At 37.5% G+C, this 14,521-nt stretch overlaps 3 protein-coding genes across 4 annotated transcripts; 2 read left to right on the top strand and 1 right to left on the bottom strand.

The window, feature by feature from the left end:
- Positions 1 to 1,132: 1,132 nt before the first annotated feature.
- Positions 1,133 to 2,954, bottom strand: LOC146675392 (uncharacterized). Its single transcript, XM_085402523.1, has 3 exons — positions 2,924 to 2,954; positions 2,462 to 2,827; positions 1,133 to 1,578 (listed from the first exon to the last, which is right to left on the bottom strand). The coding sequence occupies exons 1-3, from the start codon at positions 2,952 to 2,954 to the stop codon at positions 1,133 to 1,135; spliced, it is 843 nt and encodes a 280-aa protein (XP_085258649.1).
- A 2,072-nt stretch (positions 2,955 to 5,026) lies between these two features.
- On the top strand, positions 5,027 to 6,895 carry LOC146675393 (uncharacterized). The gene is made up of 6 exons (XM_085402527.1): positions 5,027 to 5,072; positions 5,176 to 5,514; positions 5,625 to 5,666; positions 5,788 to 5,898; positions 6,008 to 6,036; positions 6,644 to 6,895. The coding sequence occupies exons 1-6, from the start codon at positions 5,027 to 5,029 to the stop codon at positions 6,764 to 6,766; spliced, it is 690 nt and encodes a 229-aa protein (XP_085258653.1). The 3' UTR covers positions 6,767 to 6,895.
- A 3,101-nt stretch (positions 6,896 to 9,996) lies between these two features.
- LOC146675394 (uncharacterized) lies at positions 9,997 to 11,828 on the top strand. Of its 2 annotated transcripts, XM_085402525.1 has the most exons (6): positions 9,997 to 10,045; positions 10,171 to 10,515; positions 10,636 to 10,674; positions 10,789 to 10,899; positions 11,008 to 11,036; positions 11,706 to 11,828. In XM_085402525.1, the coding sequence occupies exons 1-6, from the start codon at positions 9,997 to 9,999 to the stop codon at positions 11,826 to 11,828; spliced, it is 696 nt and encodes a 231-aa protein (XP_085258651.1). The 2 variants fall into 2 exon arrangements, with proteins under 2 accessions (XP_085258651.1, XP_085258650.1); XM_085402524.1 differs by lacking the exon at positions 11,008 to 11,036 and having other exon boundaries at positions 10,789 to 10,908; positions 11,671 to 11,828.
- Positions 11,829 to 14,521: the final 2,693 nt, after the last annotated feature.

A 14,521-nucleotide genomic window follows, 5' to 3' on the forward strand; every position in this document is an offset into this window, starting at 1 on the left:
AGTCAGGACACCGTGGTTTATTCTGATGTCATGGTCAGCCAAAGAGACTGAAAGGCCTGAATTGAAATACACCAGGAAAAAAAAAAGGACCATTGTACCACTGTGACTTGGAAAGCTTCTTACAGAAGTATCAGCAAGATCCTATTTAACATTATGATTGTATCTGAAAATATTGTGTGCTACCGTACTTTATGTTTATGCTTTTACATTATAGATGTATAATGAATTTAGGTATCAGTCTCATTTCTATATGTTATGTCGTCATCAGTTTTTTGTGCGCTACATATCAAAAAATAATGGTAGTAGTGATCTTATCATAGTCCTAAACAAAACGTCATGTGCTTGTTTGAAACTCCACATTCACTTTATTCTTACACATCGGTGGTTTTAAGCATGATATGCAATACAATGACATCTCCCCTTCTCAAACAACGAGTAAAGAAAAGTAAGCTATGTTTTTGCTTAGAAACTTGCTGATTACTAATTAACTATTACTGTTTGCAAAGGATTCTCAGTCTTAAAAATTTGGTTCTTTGCATTATTTTGCTGTGTGTGTGTGTGTGTGTGTGTGTGTGTGTGTGTGTGTGTGTGTGTGTGTGTGTGTGTGAGCTTATGGTTTGTGAATTAGGAATGAAGGGGTTAAATTCATTTACTAAAAGAAACAAGTCAAACAAGAAATTTCAAGTTTCTTGATACGTCTTTATTTTTAACAATTATTAAGCAACAAACATATTATCACTCCAGTTACAACTATATGTGTATACACGGGGATGGTCAACAAACTAACTACACACTTTAGGGTACTTATACAGTCATGTAAAAAATTAATATAAATGAAACATGAGCAAACTCTAACACAATGTGAAAATGTAATCAATCATTATGACAACGAATGTATGAAATCTATAATACAGATTTTGAAATGCCCTGTGTCTGGGTGGGTGTTACTAATTGCGTCCAATTTTTTAAAAGTCTTTACAGTAATAAACTTATATTCTAAAAATAAAAATGTACAACGGCAAATATTGCGACTGAGTACATGAACATGTTGACACCCGTTCATCTCTTCATCTATTTTCTTCTTGACCAAATAAACTTGTGTTTAAGTTTTGCGTAACACAAGTTTGCTGAATTAACAGCTCTTTCTGACAAATACACAAATACACAAGGGTAGAAAGATCAAGAGAATCCCGGCTCTAATGATAGAGAGCCACATCAAAATCTTTACCTCAGCATCTTGGTCTTTAACATCATCGCTGATGATGAGCTTGCTTCCATTACCAAACAGTATCTCCCCACAGGAGGACACCGCACAGTAATAGGTCCCAGTATCAACGGAGCTAAGGTTCATTTTCTGCAAATGGTACACACAGCTCTGTGAAGGAGACTTCACAGAGACCGGTTTACTTGTATTTATATATGTGTGAACAATTCCTGGGTGAGATCCGCGTCTAAACCAGTAGACGCTATGTTCTTCGTCACAGGTTCCAGTGTGTACTGTACAGTTGAACATCACTGAGTCACCAACTTGGATGGTCATGGATGCTGGTTCTTGGTCAATTGTCTGGTGATTAGCTGCTGAAAAAAAGTAGAAATTTGAGAAAGTAGCTTTATGTGTCATTTTTTGTAGATCTGGAATGTATATGCATGTATCAATGAACATACTGTTGATGATCTTCCCAATCTACACCAACAAAATATTAACAGGTTTTCAAAGAAAAGGACACTGCAAAATAAACAAAAACCAAAAAAATGCACAATAACGGCAGGTAAAAAAATATACTCGCTAACTGGCTAGATGAAAAAAAATATAAGCTAAATGCACAGTAGGCTACACTGAATAGACAAAGGCTGATAAGGCAAAGGTGAACTAAAAAAAATAATAAGTGGAGAGGACAAAAAACAAAGGAGGTAAGTAGAAATATAAAAATCCACATCACGTGTGAAATTTTTATTGTTTACTTGGTTTCCATAGGTCTTTTCCTGTGTGTTATGAATAAATATTGGGGGGGGGGGGTTGGTACTGGTACTGGTTTTATTTTGTTGTATTTATCTGCAACACCTTAAAGGCCAGTCTGTGAAAACATAAACCGGTCTGTGCGCAAAAAAGGTTGGGGACTGCTGGTTTAAAGCGATTTGAGTGCTCAGTTACAGTAGAAAAGCTCCATTACAGAACCAGTTCATACCAGTTATAATATTTAGACAATAAAACACGAATCTTTTTGGATGGTAAGGATTTTAAAAAAAGAAAATAAGTCAGTTGAGGTCATTCAGACAAGGCAGACAACGACTCAATGGAAAGAGTAAATCTTTTGTCTGGTTTGTGAAGGCCCCAGTGTCCCCTTGGAAGAGCTGGAGGGAGTGACTGGGGGGAAATGGCACATCGGCCCTAGAGTCTAAGCAAGGGAACGCTAAAGGAACATGGAATAAAAGGTGTTCATGAAAAATAGAAGCAAAATACCTCGAACACTCAGAAAGATCCCTTCTCCAAATTCCACCATGTTGGAATGTGAGCTCCCGCAGTAGTATGTAGCTGAATCTGAGAGAAGGACACCAGAGATTTGTAGATGATTGGTCCCTTCCTTTCTTTCCACAGAGAAACGAGGGTTCTTCTCCAATGTGTGGAGGACTTCAGATGGCTTATCATATTTGTAAATTGTAGAGAGGCGCTTAGGTTGGCTTCCTAAGAATTGTCGGTACCAGGAGAAGTGCATCGCCACTTGGCTTTCATAAAAGCAACGCAAAGTCACGTTGTCCCCAACAGCAGCAAATCTCACCCCAGTCTCCTGCTTGACTGTAGCTGACTGGATCACAGCTGACAGATGAACTGTGTCAGAAAAATACACATTGTTAAAGAAGCATAATCAGGTATGAAAATATAACCCTACCTGAATATACATGAATCTTCTACTGAGACACTTACATATCCCACAGAGGATGATACAGAGATGCATCTTTTCAGAGGTCTCGTCAACTGAAGATTTGGAGGAAAAGAGCAGCCAACAGCATAAAAACTGGGTTACTCTTGATTGGTTCTTAAAAGGGTCACCCCGTGTGTTGTTTTAAACTTCCGTCTCAGTGTCATAGAAAAATTAATCTGTTTAACAGCAAAGCCACACATGTCAAATAAATATATTCTACATTTCTCCACTTTTTAAATAGTCATGCAGTTATATTATCTATTTTTAAAATTAAAAAAAAATAAATAAAATAAATACGTGGAAGTCTTTTTTGTAATACCTGACTGTAACTATGTATATGAGACTAAACACTTATATTTGAGAAACAAATTTATATTTAAGTCCTCATGAAGTCATTTGTTTACTAAACATTTAATATTGTTTGTCAGTTATATGTAGTTATATGCAGTTTAATTGAACTTGACACAGAGAGCAAATTCAAAGTTCTTTTCAGACCAAAAAGAATGATGTCCTGGTGAAAAGTTGTTCAAACTGTTTAAAACACCAGTAAAACTGACTCAGGCTAAATATTTACTGCAGTGGAATTCAGCTCTTCTTAAGTATACAGAGATCTGGAGTGCCTCCTAGCTGAAATGTGTGGTGAGTCAGGTGGTCGTGTTGCTGAGATTGACTCATAGAGCCAGACTATGATCTCAGAGAATCAGCTGATAAAGAAGACTCTTGGAGGTCTTATAGAGTATTAGAAGCTGCATCCACAAACAGAGCTATTTGTGATATAAACTGTCTGATTTTCTAACAAACCTAAATTTGCATATATTCAACTAGGCCTATAAACCCTTTTCCCATTTTCTTCCATGTATATGGCATTATATGTTTGATATGAATGCTCATATCAAACAAATCCAAAGTTTCATAAAATGAGATTATTGAATGTAAAAAATGCTCCTTCCACTCCAGTGTTTTCTACCTGTGAGCAAGAACTCATCTCCCTAAAAGAACAGAAGCCCCACATTCAGGTCAGTTTTCTGTTTAGAAAAGGCAGCAACTCCCAAGAAAATCTGCAGACTCATTTCAGATGGCGGATGAACCAAGGGCCTATCAGACCCAGTATAAGATAAATACAGATTATTTGGTATTAAAGAATAAAATACCAGAGCTAGAAGTGAGCATAACAATTTGTTTTTAATATAAATGATAATAAATTTTTCATTTTTTCATGAAAGCACCTAACGTAACTTACTGGCCTCATTGACATGCAATTCCTGGTCAGTCCCCCATTCAAACACACACATCAGCTAGAGGGTTCAGTGTTGTTATACATCCACTGTTTAGTTAAGTGATATAACCTAGACATGACAAGGAAACAGAGGTTGTGATAACTACATTAAAAAAGAGCTGAAAAAAAGAACATGTTGGAACATGTTGTTCATGAAACACGAGATAGAACAGAATGAACTATTAAAAAGCGTTCTTACTAACAAATATTGAATAAACATTAGTGCCTCAGAGTGTTTGTGGCTGTTCACCTTTGACCCCCTCCATACTGGGCACTGGTATCCCAAAAGGCTACATAGCTGACTGAGTACTATTGACACTATGCTGCTTTGGTAAGTTTGATAATGATTAGCAGCAAACAGAAAGAGGAAGTATCATCATCTACTTGTGTAGCAAAGAATGGATAACCTGAATCTTTATGAGGACAAATAAGACGCTCATGGGCTGCAATAAGAAACAGAAGTGAATATTTGCAGTTGGACATAAGTGGAATAAGCTGGTTTCTTAGCGCGTGGGGGGAGTACCCAAATAAGAGTCTTGCATACCTTCAAAACAACTTCTCTTGCCAATAAAGCACAGCACCAGATTCATGTTTATTGTCTCACTTTCTGGTGTGCTGTTACTTCCACACAAGGCGTCGATAACTCTTCTATAAACCTGCACGAGCGTGAATGAATTGCTGCCTGACATTTTAAACGGTACTGATGAAAATAGGCTGTGTAGATTCAAATCTCCTGGCATGATGTATTCAATACCACACCCCTTTCTAATGAAATGAAACCCCCCTACAGAACATAAAGTTTCCTGACTGTAAGACGGTTACACGCAGAATGAGGAGGTTCACTTTAATAACAGCAGTGGCTTTCTGCAGCCGCAGTAAGTACAGCATATCATTATTCTGATTTAATATTAAACAAATGTAATTCTATCTGTCCATTACATAAATAAGTGCTATGTTGTATCTGTTTTTCTGTTTCAGGCTGGATCTCAGCTTCTGAGTTTCAGACTGTGGAGGTCCAGCACGGGGATGAGGTCACACTGCAGTGTTCCAACATTTCCGCCTATCCAACGCAGACAGACTGGTTCAGAGTGGTCAATAAAACTAAGCCCAGCTGTGTTTCTTCTATGTATGGCTCTGACAGCGAAGCGTCGTTCTGTCATGGATTTAGAAACAGAAATTTTACTATGAGTTCCAACGTCTCTTTTGTCTTCCTTCAAATCAAACGAGTGGATTTATCTGATGCCGGGCTGTATTTCTGTGGATTGTACATCAGTGGGCACACAGTCATTTCCAATGCAGTTGAGTTAAGAATTGAAGGTAAGCTTTTGTTCATGATTTAGATATTTTTGTTTCGTTTCTTGATCATGTTTAGCATGAAAACATGTCATGCGATCACAAAATGATATTATAACGATGATTCTTTACAGGCAGTGAACCCAGAGAAGAGGAGGATTTTAATAAGACTGATCGTAAGATTGATTTTTTTGTTTCAAAATATGTTTTTCAGTTTCCATGTAGTTATTTCACTATCATCAATAGTATATCTAAAGTAATCATAAAAATTATGTTTTTATCTAATTATTTTTGTAGAAGAGCCCAGTGGAACGACAAACCTCATAATCATCGCCCTTGGAGGTCTGACAGGTCTGCTCACTTTAGTGGTCGTTATTCTGGTTCTAAAAATCTGGAAATCTCAAAAAGGTGAGGTTACTTACAAATTACTTCACTCATCTTCTAAACTGATTAACCTGTCCAAAACAATGTATTTAGTTGTTAATAACAAGCAATAATTTTTGGTATTTCCATTTAGCTGTTGGAGAGCAAGAAGAAAATAACAAGGTAAACTCACTTTTTGAGTTTTTCTTCTTTTTTTACAACTAACAACTGTTTTCTGTGATTCAAAAGCTTCATTGAAATGCCTAATTACTCTGTGAATAGCCTCAACCTGTTGCTTCATAGAGTAAACCCAAGCAAGCAATTGTAATCTTTTATTTTCTTTGACTTTAAGTAATATCAGAAATGTAGAAAAACTTAATAACTTTAAATTATTTAGTAATAGTTCATCTAGACTAAATAAAAAGTTAATTTTTTTTGTTTGTTTTTTTAAAAACAGGCAAAATCTATAGTTTGCAAAACTCCAATTATAACTCTAAAATGTAATGTGGGTAAAATGCTAGCTGAAGCGTTCACTGTGAAGAGTTTGTCCTTATGACATATTTCCTGTCTGGGAAGCTTTTTAAACACGTTCATTTTTCCAAAAGGACTTTTTTTTAACTTTTTCAATCAAAACGGGAAAAAAAAAAGAAAGAAAATAATTTGTACTGTATATGTGGTTTCTCATTTTTATTTATATTTACCTCTAAAAATCTCACTCTGAAACTCACATAACCCACAAATCCACCTTGGTTGTCTCATATAGTGTTTAACTAAATATCCTGATTTTCAGAACATGACTTCAGACAATCTGAACTACGCAGCTCTGAATTTCCAGAAAAAGACCAAAAGAAGCTGCAGGCCTGTGGCGCAGAGAGAGCAGGAGCCTCATGTTGTGTATGCTGCTACAAGATAGACTGAGGAAGCGCCTGCAGCTCAAGCTCTGAACAGAATATACCTTATTCCTGTTAATTTTCTGATGATTTTTTTCTTTTTGTTTGTATGTGTCGTGGTTCACATAAATGTCTTACAAAATAACTAAATAAATGTGCATCCAGTCCATATTTGCATCCTCTGCTTTTTTGTTATTTTCAGATGATTTTTTGTGATAAAAAAATAAAATTAAAAAAAAAACTTTAAGTGATTATAGTGAGTGAGTCAGAAATGAGAGTGATGTCTGTTGACTTCCTCGTGGGAGAATCTAATGGTCTGCTGTGGGTGGAGTGACATACATATGTCAGTCTGACGTCTGACAGGAAGAAAGAGCAACATGTGGTCTGGGCGCAACTGAGGTGACAATCATGAGGCTTCGATAGTAAAAATGCTTTAAAAAAGTATAAAATCAACATTAATATGATCTATTAAAACCAGCGGCTATATTTATACATCTGAAATACTATAAAATAATCACAGAATATGCCAGTGCCCAGAAGTGACTATGTGCGAATACTATGTGAGCCAAAAATAACGTATTCACCAGAAACCACAAACACACAGTTCCGTTTAAAGGATATACCAGTCTCACCTGACAATGGTAAATCACTTCACTCACTGTCACATTACTTGTGTGAAGGTAAACATGTAAAGTATTTATGCTTTGAACTTATACAAAGCGAAGACCTTTGTCCATAGTCTGGTCAAGAGCCAAATATTTTCAGGTATTCACTGAAATTGTTTAGCTTGTTGTAGTGAAGTAGATTTTGGATAGGCTTTTACATGACGTCCGCGAATGGAACGCTAACATCCACACCTTCCCAGCAGATAATTAGAGGCCTTATAAGAAACAGCTGCGCTTCACTACCACACGGAGAATTTGGCATACTTTTCACATCCAAGGTGGCCGAGCGTGATAGATGGCTAAGCACTGCAGAGCGGTTTGATTCTTCAGGAAAGCTGCTCATTTTAGTATTGCCCTCTAGAGAGTGGATTGTGCCACTGCTGCTGTCTTTTTTCAGTCTTGTTGTCATTTTATAAACGCTTATGGACTGGCCTTGACTGACTCATGGTTTCATGGTCTTTTAATCATGCTTTTATAAAGAAGTGTATCTTAGGCTGTATTTGTTTTGTTTATCTCTTTTACTGAATTGTTTAATATTGTATATGTTTTGTTGTTTTGTTGCTTTAGTGGAGGTACGGCCTCTTGCTGTGGGGTTAGCCACGTGAGATGGAATACCCCCCTGATGCATGAGAGTGTACACAGCAGGAATAGGTAGATTGCACCACTTAGATTGCAGTGTGAGTGACAGTGAGGTTTGCAGTGGAACTACACGGGTGAGTAATTGGTGGCACCCTTGGGCACTCCTCTCTGTAGGCTGCCACCTCAAGTGGCCGGTCTCCACCATTTTGTTTAGTTATTCTATCGAGCTTCTATTTTACTAGGGTAGCACTGTGGCAGCGAGCCTTGTCGTTTTAGTCATTGTTTGTTAATAAAGTGCTTTAATTAACAGTCTTGCATTCTCAGCCTTGCTACCTTAAGAAGTTCTCTGATTTTACAGTTCTATGCTTTTAATAGTTTTTCCTAATAAATTTTGATTTGTAAAATTGATCTGCCTCACCTCTGCTTGCTAATAACGAGCCTGTGGGCTTTGGTAGCTAGTATAACATCCACATTGGCTATAGAAATCTCTCGTGGGGTGTAGCTCCCTCCCCAGGCGGTGTTGTCAACATGCCTTAGTCACCTTCACTGGTTATCCTCCTTCGTGCCACCACAATGTGAACAAAAAAACAACATAGAATAAAGGACTGGTATTCTTATACCTAAGAGCTCAAACAGCAGGTTAAGGACATACGGGAACCACAAAAGTCATATTCATGGTGATACTAGAGTAAAAAGGTCATATCTGTACAAAATGCAAAGCAAAATTTTCAAGAATGCCATTGAACAGAGGTGGTGGCTTACAACACCAGCTGTCAGCCACTTATAATCCAGTCTTATGATCCCTTCCCTTCAAATTCAACCTCTTCTTCATATCTTGCCTCCAGTAACTTTAACAAGTCACATGATGAGGTGGGGCAAGGTCTCACAGACGTTTCACCCTTGACCATGAATGATGATAATTGCCTTTTTTCTCATCTTGGCTTATGTGATGTTTCACATGACCAATATTGGGTCAAAGCTAGGTCAAGGATAACATACAGTATACATAAGAATTTATAGCCTTTGCTCCATACTTTGTTGAAGGACCTTTGACAGCAATTACAGCCACAAGTCTTTTTGAGAATAATGCTACAAGGATACTATCCCTACAATGAAGCATGGTGGTAGCAACATTATATTGTGGGAACTGGGAGACTTGTCAAGGTCGAGGGAAAGATAAATGCAGCAATGTACAAAGTCATCATTGATATTAACTTGCTCCAGAGCACTGTGGTCCTCGGACTGGAGCAAAGGCTCATCTTCCAACAGGCCAAAAAACTTAAGCAGAAATCCAAGACAAGAAAGCAGTGGCTTCTGGACCACTCTGCGAATGTCTTTGAGTAGCTCAGCCAGAGCCCAGACTTGAACTCGACCGAATGTCTTTGGAGAGATCTGAAAATAGCTGCGCACAATCCTCCCCGTCCAGTCTGATGCAGCTTGAGCTTGCCAAAAGCACTTCAAGTATTGAGGAAAGGTCGTGAATACTTGTGTACATTTCATATTTTCTATTTTGTGTCCTGTGTCACTAGATCAAAGACAATTTAGAGCTGAAGTTTGGATTATAAGACATTATAATACATGATAAATGGGATCCTTAATAAATGCACCAAGCATAAAACCAATGTACCCCCTTCTTGCTTCCTTTTAGACCTTTAAGGACTAGAAACACATAAATACTTCTAACTGCAGAAGCTGCAGACTGGATTTTTAAGTATTTGTATAATTTTCTGAAAATCGTATCTCAAGCAGACATAATGTAAAATGATAAAGTGGAAATTTTATGTTAATGGATATTCGCTTAAGCTAAAACATGCAAAGCTATTGCATTGTATAGGGCGGCAATGGCAAGATGAAACACAAAATATAAAGCCAACACACACACACACACACACACACACACACACACACACACACACACACACACACAAACAAAAGACTCCCCGCCCCTCTTAACCCCCATATAAGAGCTGTGTGATACAAACTATCCATGCAGTTACAGGATTAAACGCATGATGAGGAGCTTCGTCTTGAGCACAGCTTTATTTCTCTCCAGCCTCAGTAAGTACTGGCACCTCAGTACTCTCAAATAATGGAATGAGAAACGCCGGTAAACAAATGTAGTTGATGTTGTTGTCCTGTAACACTGTAGGTTCAGACATAAACATCATGTTCTTTCATTCCAGGCTGGATCTCTGTTTCAGGTTCTGAGTTTCAGACTATGGAGGTCCAACTTGATGAAGAAGTCACGTTGAAGTGCTCCAACATTTCGAGTCATCCAACACAGACAGACTGGTTCAAAGTTATCAACAGAACTAAGCCCAGCTGCATTGCTGCTATGTATGGATCTCAAGGCAAAGCTTCATTCTGTGATGGATTTCGAAATGGAAAATTCAATATGAGTTCCAACAACACCTCTGTGTTTCTTAAAATCACACAAGTGGATTTATCTGATGTCGGGCTGTATTTCTGTGGATTTTATGTGAATAAGCATACGGTCATTTCCAATGCAGTCGAGTTAAGAATTCAAGGTAAGCTTGTAGGGAGGACTTTTGTCCTCCAGGTTAGTTTTATGTTCATACGTAATCCAAAATCAGCTCAGAGACAAAAAGGAAATCACAAAATATTATAATAGCCATGTTTCTTTACAGGCGGTGAAACCAATGAAGGAGAGGGTTTTAAGACGGAAAGTAAAATTATTTTATGGCTTCTAAAATTTTGCTAAAAGTTAATATCAATATTATGTTTCAATCAATCCAACTAAAGTGGACTGATGGGTTTTTGTTTGTATTTGTTTTTTGCAGAAGAGTCTGACAGAATGACACACCTGCTAAGCACCATCCTGGGTAGTCTGGCTGGTTTACTCACTATAGTGGTTATTATTCTGGTTTTTAAAATCTGGAAACTTCAAAAAGGTACACATGGCTTTAATTTGTTTCACTTCTTTTTGGCAGGTAAATCTTGTACCTCCTCTTGTACGCTGGTAATAATGAACTAATGACACTTTTGTATTTGGTATTTAGTGGCAGAACAAGAACCAAAAAGCAACAAGGTAAATGTTTATTTGTTTTTTGTTGTTCCTGTTGTTTTCTTTTTCCTTAGAATGCGCAACCAATATGTCATGATATATTAATGTTGGAAAGAGAAGTGTCTAAGAGTTTGTCATGGTAACTGTAGAATTAATAATGTATACTTTATTGATCCCCATGTGGAAATTGCTTGTTTTTCCTCTGCATTTGACCCATACACTCAGTGAAGCAGAGGGCAGCCACTAAGCAGGCGCCCGGGGAGCAGTGTGTAGGGACGGTACCTTGCTCAAGGGTATCTCAGGGTAGCTGTTCAGTGGATTTGAACCCCCGACCTCCCAATTGTAGGGCAACCACTCTACCTACTGAGCTATCCCTGCTCAGTAGTTTCCTTCTTCTGAAGATTTTTGTTTTCTTCTCTGAAAATGTTTTTTTTAAAAGACATCTTTACCTACATAGCTGCATTAGTTCCAATTTCTGGCCTATGTTACTGAAGCTAAACTCTTTTTTTACTGTATAATCTAATTGAATTGTGTTTAACACTGGACAGCACAGGTGTTCTTCCAGTATGATGTTTTAGTATTAAACTCTAAAAATCACATTTTATGTAAAATCATTTTTGGTTTAACCCACATATCAGCAAATACGTGATATATACGTAGCAAACTCAGCTGTGTAAATATTCTGGTTTTCAGAATGTGAGCTCAGACGATCTGAACTACGCAGCTCTCAACTTCCAGAAAAACGTCCAAAGAAACCGGAGGCCTGTGACACAGAGAGAGCTGGAGCCACATGTTGTGTACGCTGCCACCAGATAGACTCGTGCTTTGTGATAACCTGCAGATAAGGTTTTGTTTTGTGGAGGATATGGCAAAAAATAAAACAAATAAAATTTGCATTCAAGTTGTGTTTGTATCTTTACTTTTGTGTCATTGTCTTTTTTATTTGTCCACCTTTTGTTGGAGGGGGAAAACACTACTCTTAAAGTATGTTGATGAGGGAGAAGTCAATGGTCTTACACCGATTGTGAAGCTTTCTTTTGGGGAGAGTCTAATGCTCTGTTGTGGGAGAGTAGAAATACATTTTAACAGGAAGAGACAACACTGTGTGGTCTGAGCCCAACTGAGGTTAAAATCACAAGGTTTCCAAGCCCTTCAGGAAGTATAAAGGTGACATAGTTCTAATTTAAACCGGTTGTTATGTTTAGACATTTTGATAACATCAGTTTCATTCAGTAACATTTGTCGCATGTAATTTACTGGATATTAAAGTGAATTTCCAGTTGCAGTAAATTTAATCATCAAAAAGCTGCCTGATGTGGCGGGAATAGCTAATATTAGGAGTTTTAGTGGCTCAAAGCAGAGATCCTATAACTCTTTACTCTCTCTCACTGCCATACTTTATCCTAAATGTTTAGGGCAGAGTGCCACATATTTCCTGTGCTCTACTTATATTTTTATTAAAAAGAGGAAGAGCACTGTACAGTTCCTTTTTTGCAGGCAGTCAAATGAATTTTTACAGTAGAGGAATTTGCATTTGTCTTACTGTATGAGTGTGAGACATGTTAAAATCCATTGACACCAAGGTATCATACAATAAAATAATGTGATTAATACATAAGTAAAAGAAATTCCTATACATGCCCCTTCCTGATTTCTTATGTTTTAACATGTTTGTTACACTTACATGTTTCCAATTTCAAATGTTAACACAGATGTTCAGAGTAACTACAGATTGTAGTTTTTCAAATGATGATTTCATTTAGTTTGGGGAAACAGCTCTCCAACTTTACCTCATGTAGAAAAAGTCATTTCCTTCTAAACCTAATAAGTGGTTTTGTCATCTAGCAAGAACTGCAATCAAGCATTTGCAATAACTAATAAAAAAAGCACTTGGGACAATTGTGTTGGTGACAGCTTTTGTTATAATATCATTAATATTTATATGAATATGGGATACTGTTACATGTTTGCATAGACTTTTGTGGAATATGGAGACACTCCTGGCATTATATGAGCAAAGTGAGACTCATTTTTTAGGGTTGGTGGAGATGAGTGTGAAGATCCAAACAATCCCTGTCAGTGATGGAGAAGCTTTGATGAAAATATTTGGTAAAAAGTTCACCAGCATGAAGGAAATGAAGTTTCAAACTTTCCTTAGGAGGACCCCAGCACACCTGCTTAAAGAAACGTAAGCAGCTGTAACTTTTAGTTACATTTTTACGCAATAATTGAAGAGTAATAAAAACCTCTCTGCCTGTTTGCTCTGTTGGGGTAAAAGACCCAGATTTGACTTTGTTGTTGCTTTTGTTCTGTTGTTGGTTTTCTTGCTGGTGGTGTAATAACATTTCTGCTTACCAGGTGTATGATTGTCAGTCTCTACTGCAGATCCAATGTGCAGGAGCTTCAATTGGAGATCAGTGTGTTGAACTGCTCTTTCAGCTTTGTCCTTTTATCCCAATGTGTCAAATCCATCTGGCACTACCAGACATTATTGGACCTCTGTCATAGCGTGGGGCTGGTTGAACCCACAAATCAGATTCAATAAACAGCGACTGTTGGACATAGTTGAGGTCTAGTTGAGGACAGTTTTTAGGAGTAGTTGATGGTTTTTGCAACTGCACACATTTACAATTTGCAATTTTCTGGACCAATTGACCTGATTGGTTCTTGCTATATTATGAAGTTGTCAAAATACTGCTGTCAGCTGTGTACCAACCTGACTTTTCCACCACAGAAAAAGAGAAAATTATTTCAGGTGACTACATCATGAAGCTCATTGAGAGAAGGCCAAGGGTTTGCAATATTATCGACAAAGCAAAAGGTGGCTACTTTCAGGAATCTAAAATAAAGCATATTTATTTATTCATGAGATATTTATCAATTGTTTCTTTGCTACATAATTCCAAATTTCCTGTTTCATATATTTGATGTCTTCAGTTCGTATCTACAATGTAGAAAAGAGGTAAAAATAAAGAAAAAACATTAAATGAGACGGTGTTTCCAAACTTTTGACTGGTAGTGCATATACTGTGTATAGTATCCCATCCAACTGGTCCAAACTTTTTACTTCTGAAAGAACTGTTTCTTTTGTTTTTTCAATCTTTCTCACTTTTCACGTTCTTTCTTTGTTATTAAAACCCAGCATGCCAGAGTCAGCATTACTCCTCCTTCCTCTCCTGACAAAGCCTTAACTGGCTGTCTAATGTGATGCCAGCCCACCCTTTGCACCTTCTGGGAAGGCTTTTACAAGGTTTAGGTGTGTATTTATGGGAAGTTTTGACCATTCTTCCAGAAGTACATTTGTTAGATTAAGAATTGAACAAAGACAATCTGAAGCACAAGAGTCCAAAAAAAACAAACAAAAAAACCCAAAGGCAGTTCAGGTGGCCTGATCTTCGGGTTTGGCAAGTCGCCATCATCAGAAACATGAAGCCTTGCGTGGCTTGACAGGAGAATGTTGACAACAGAGCTACAGGTGGCTTAGCAGTAGGGGTGGGTTTTGATTATCG

The sequence above is a fragment of the Rhamphochromis longiceps genome, linkage group LG3, assembly GCF_057381845.1.
Source record: "Rhamphochromis longiceps isolate RC_006_pf linkage group LG3, R_longiceps_female_GT1.1, whole genome shotgun sequence".
Lineage (NCBI taxonomy): Eukaryota > Metazoa > Chordata > Actinopteri > Cichliformes > Cichlidae > Rhamphochromis > Rhamphochromis longiceps.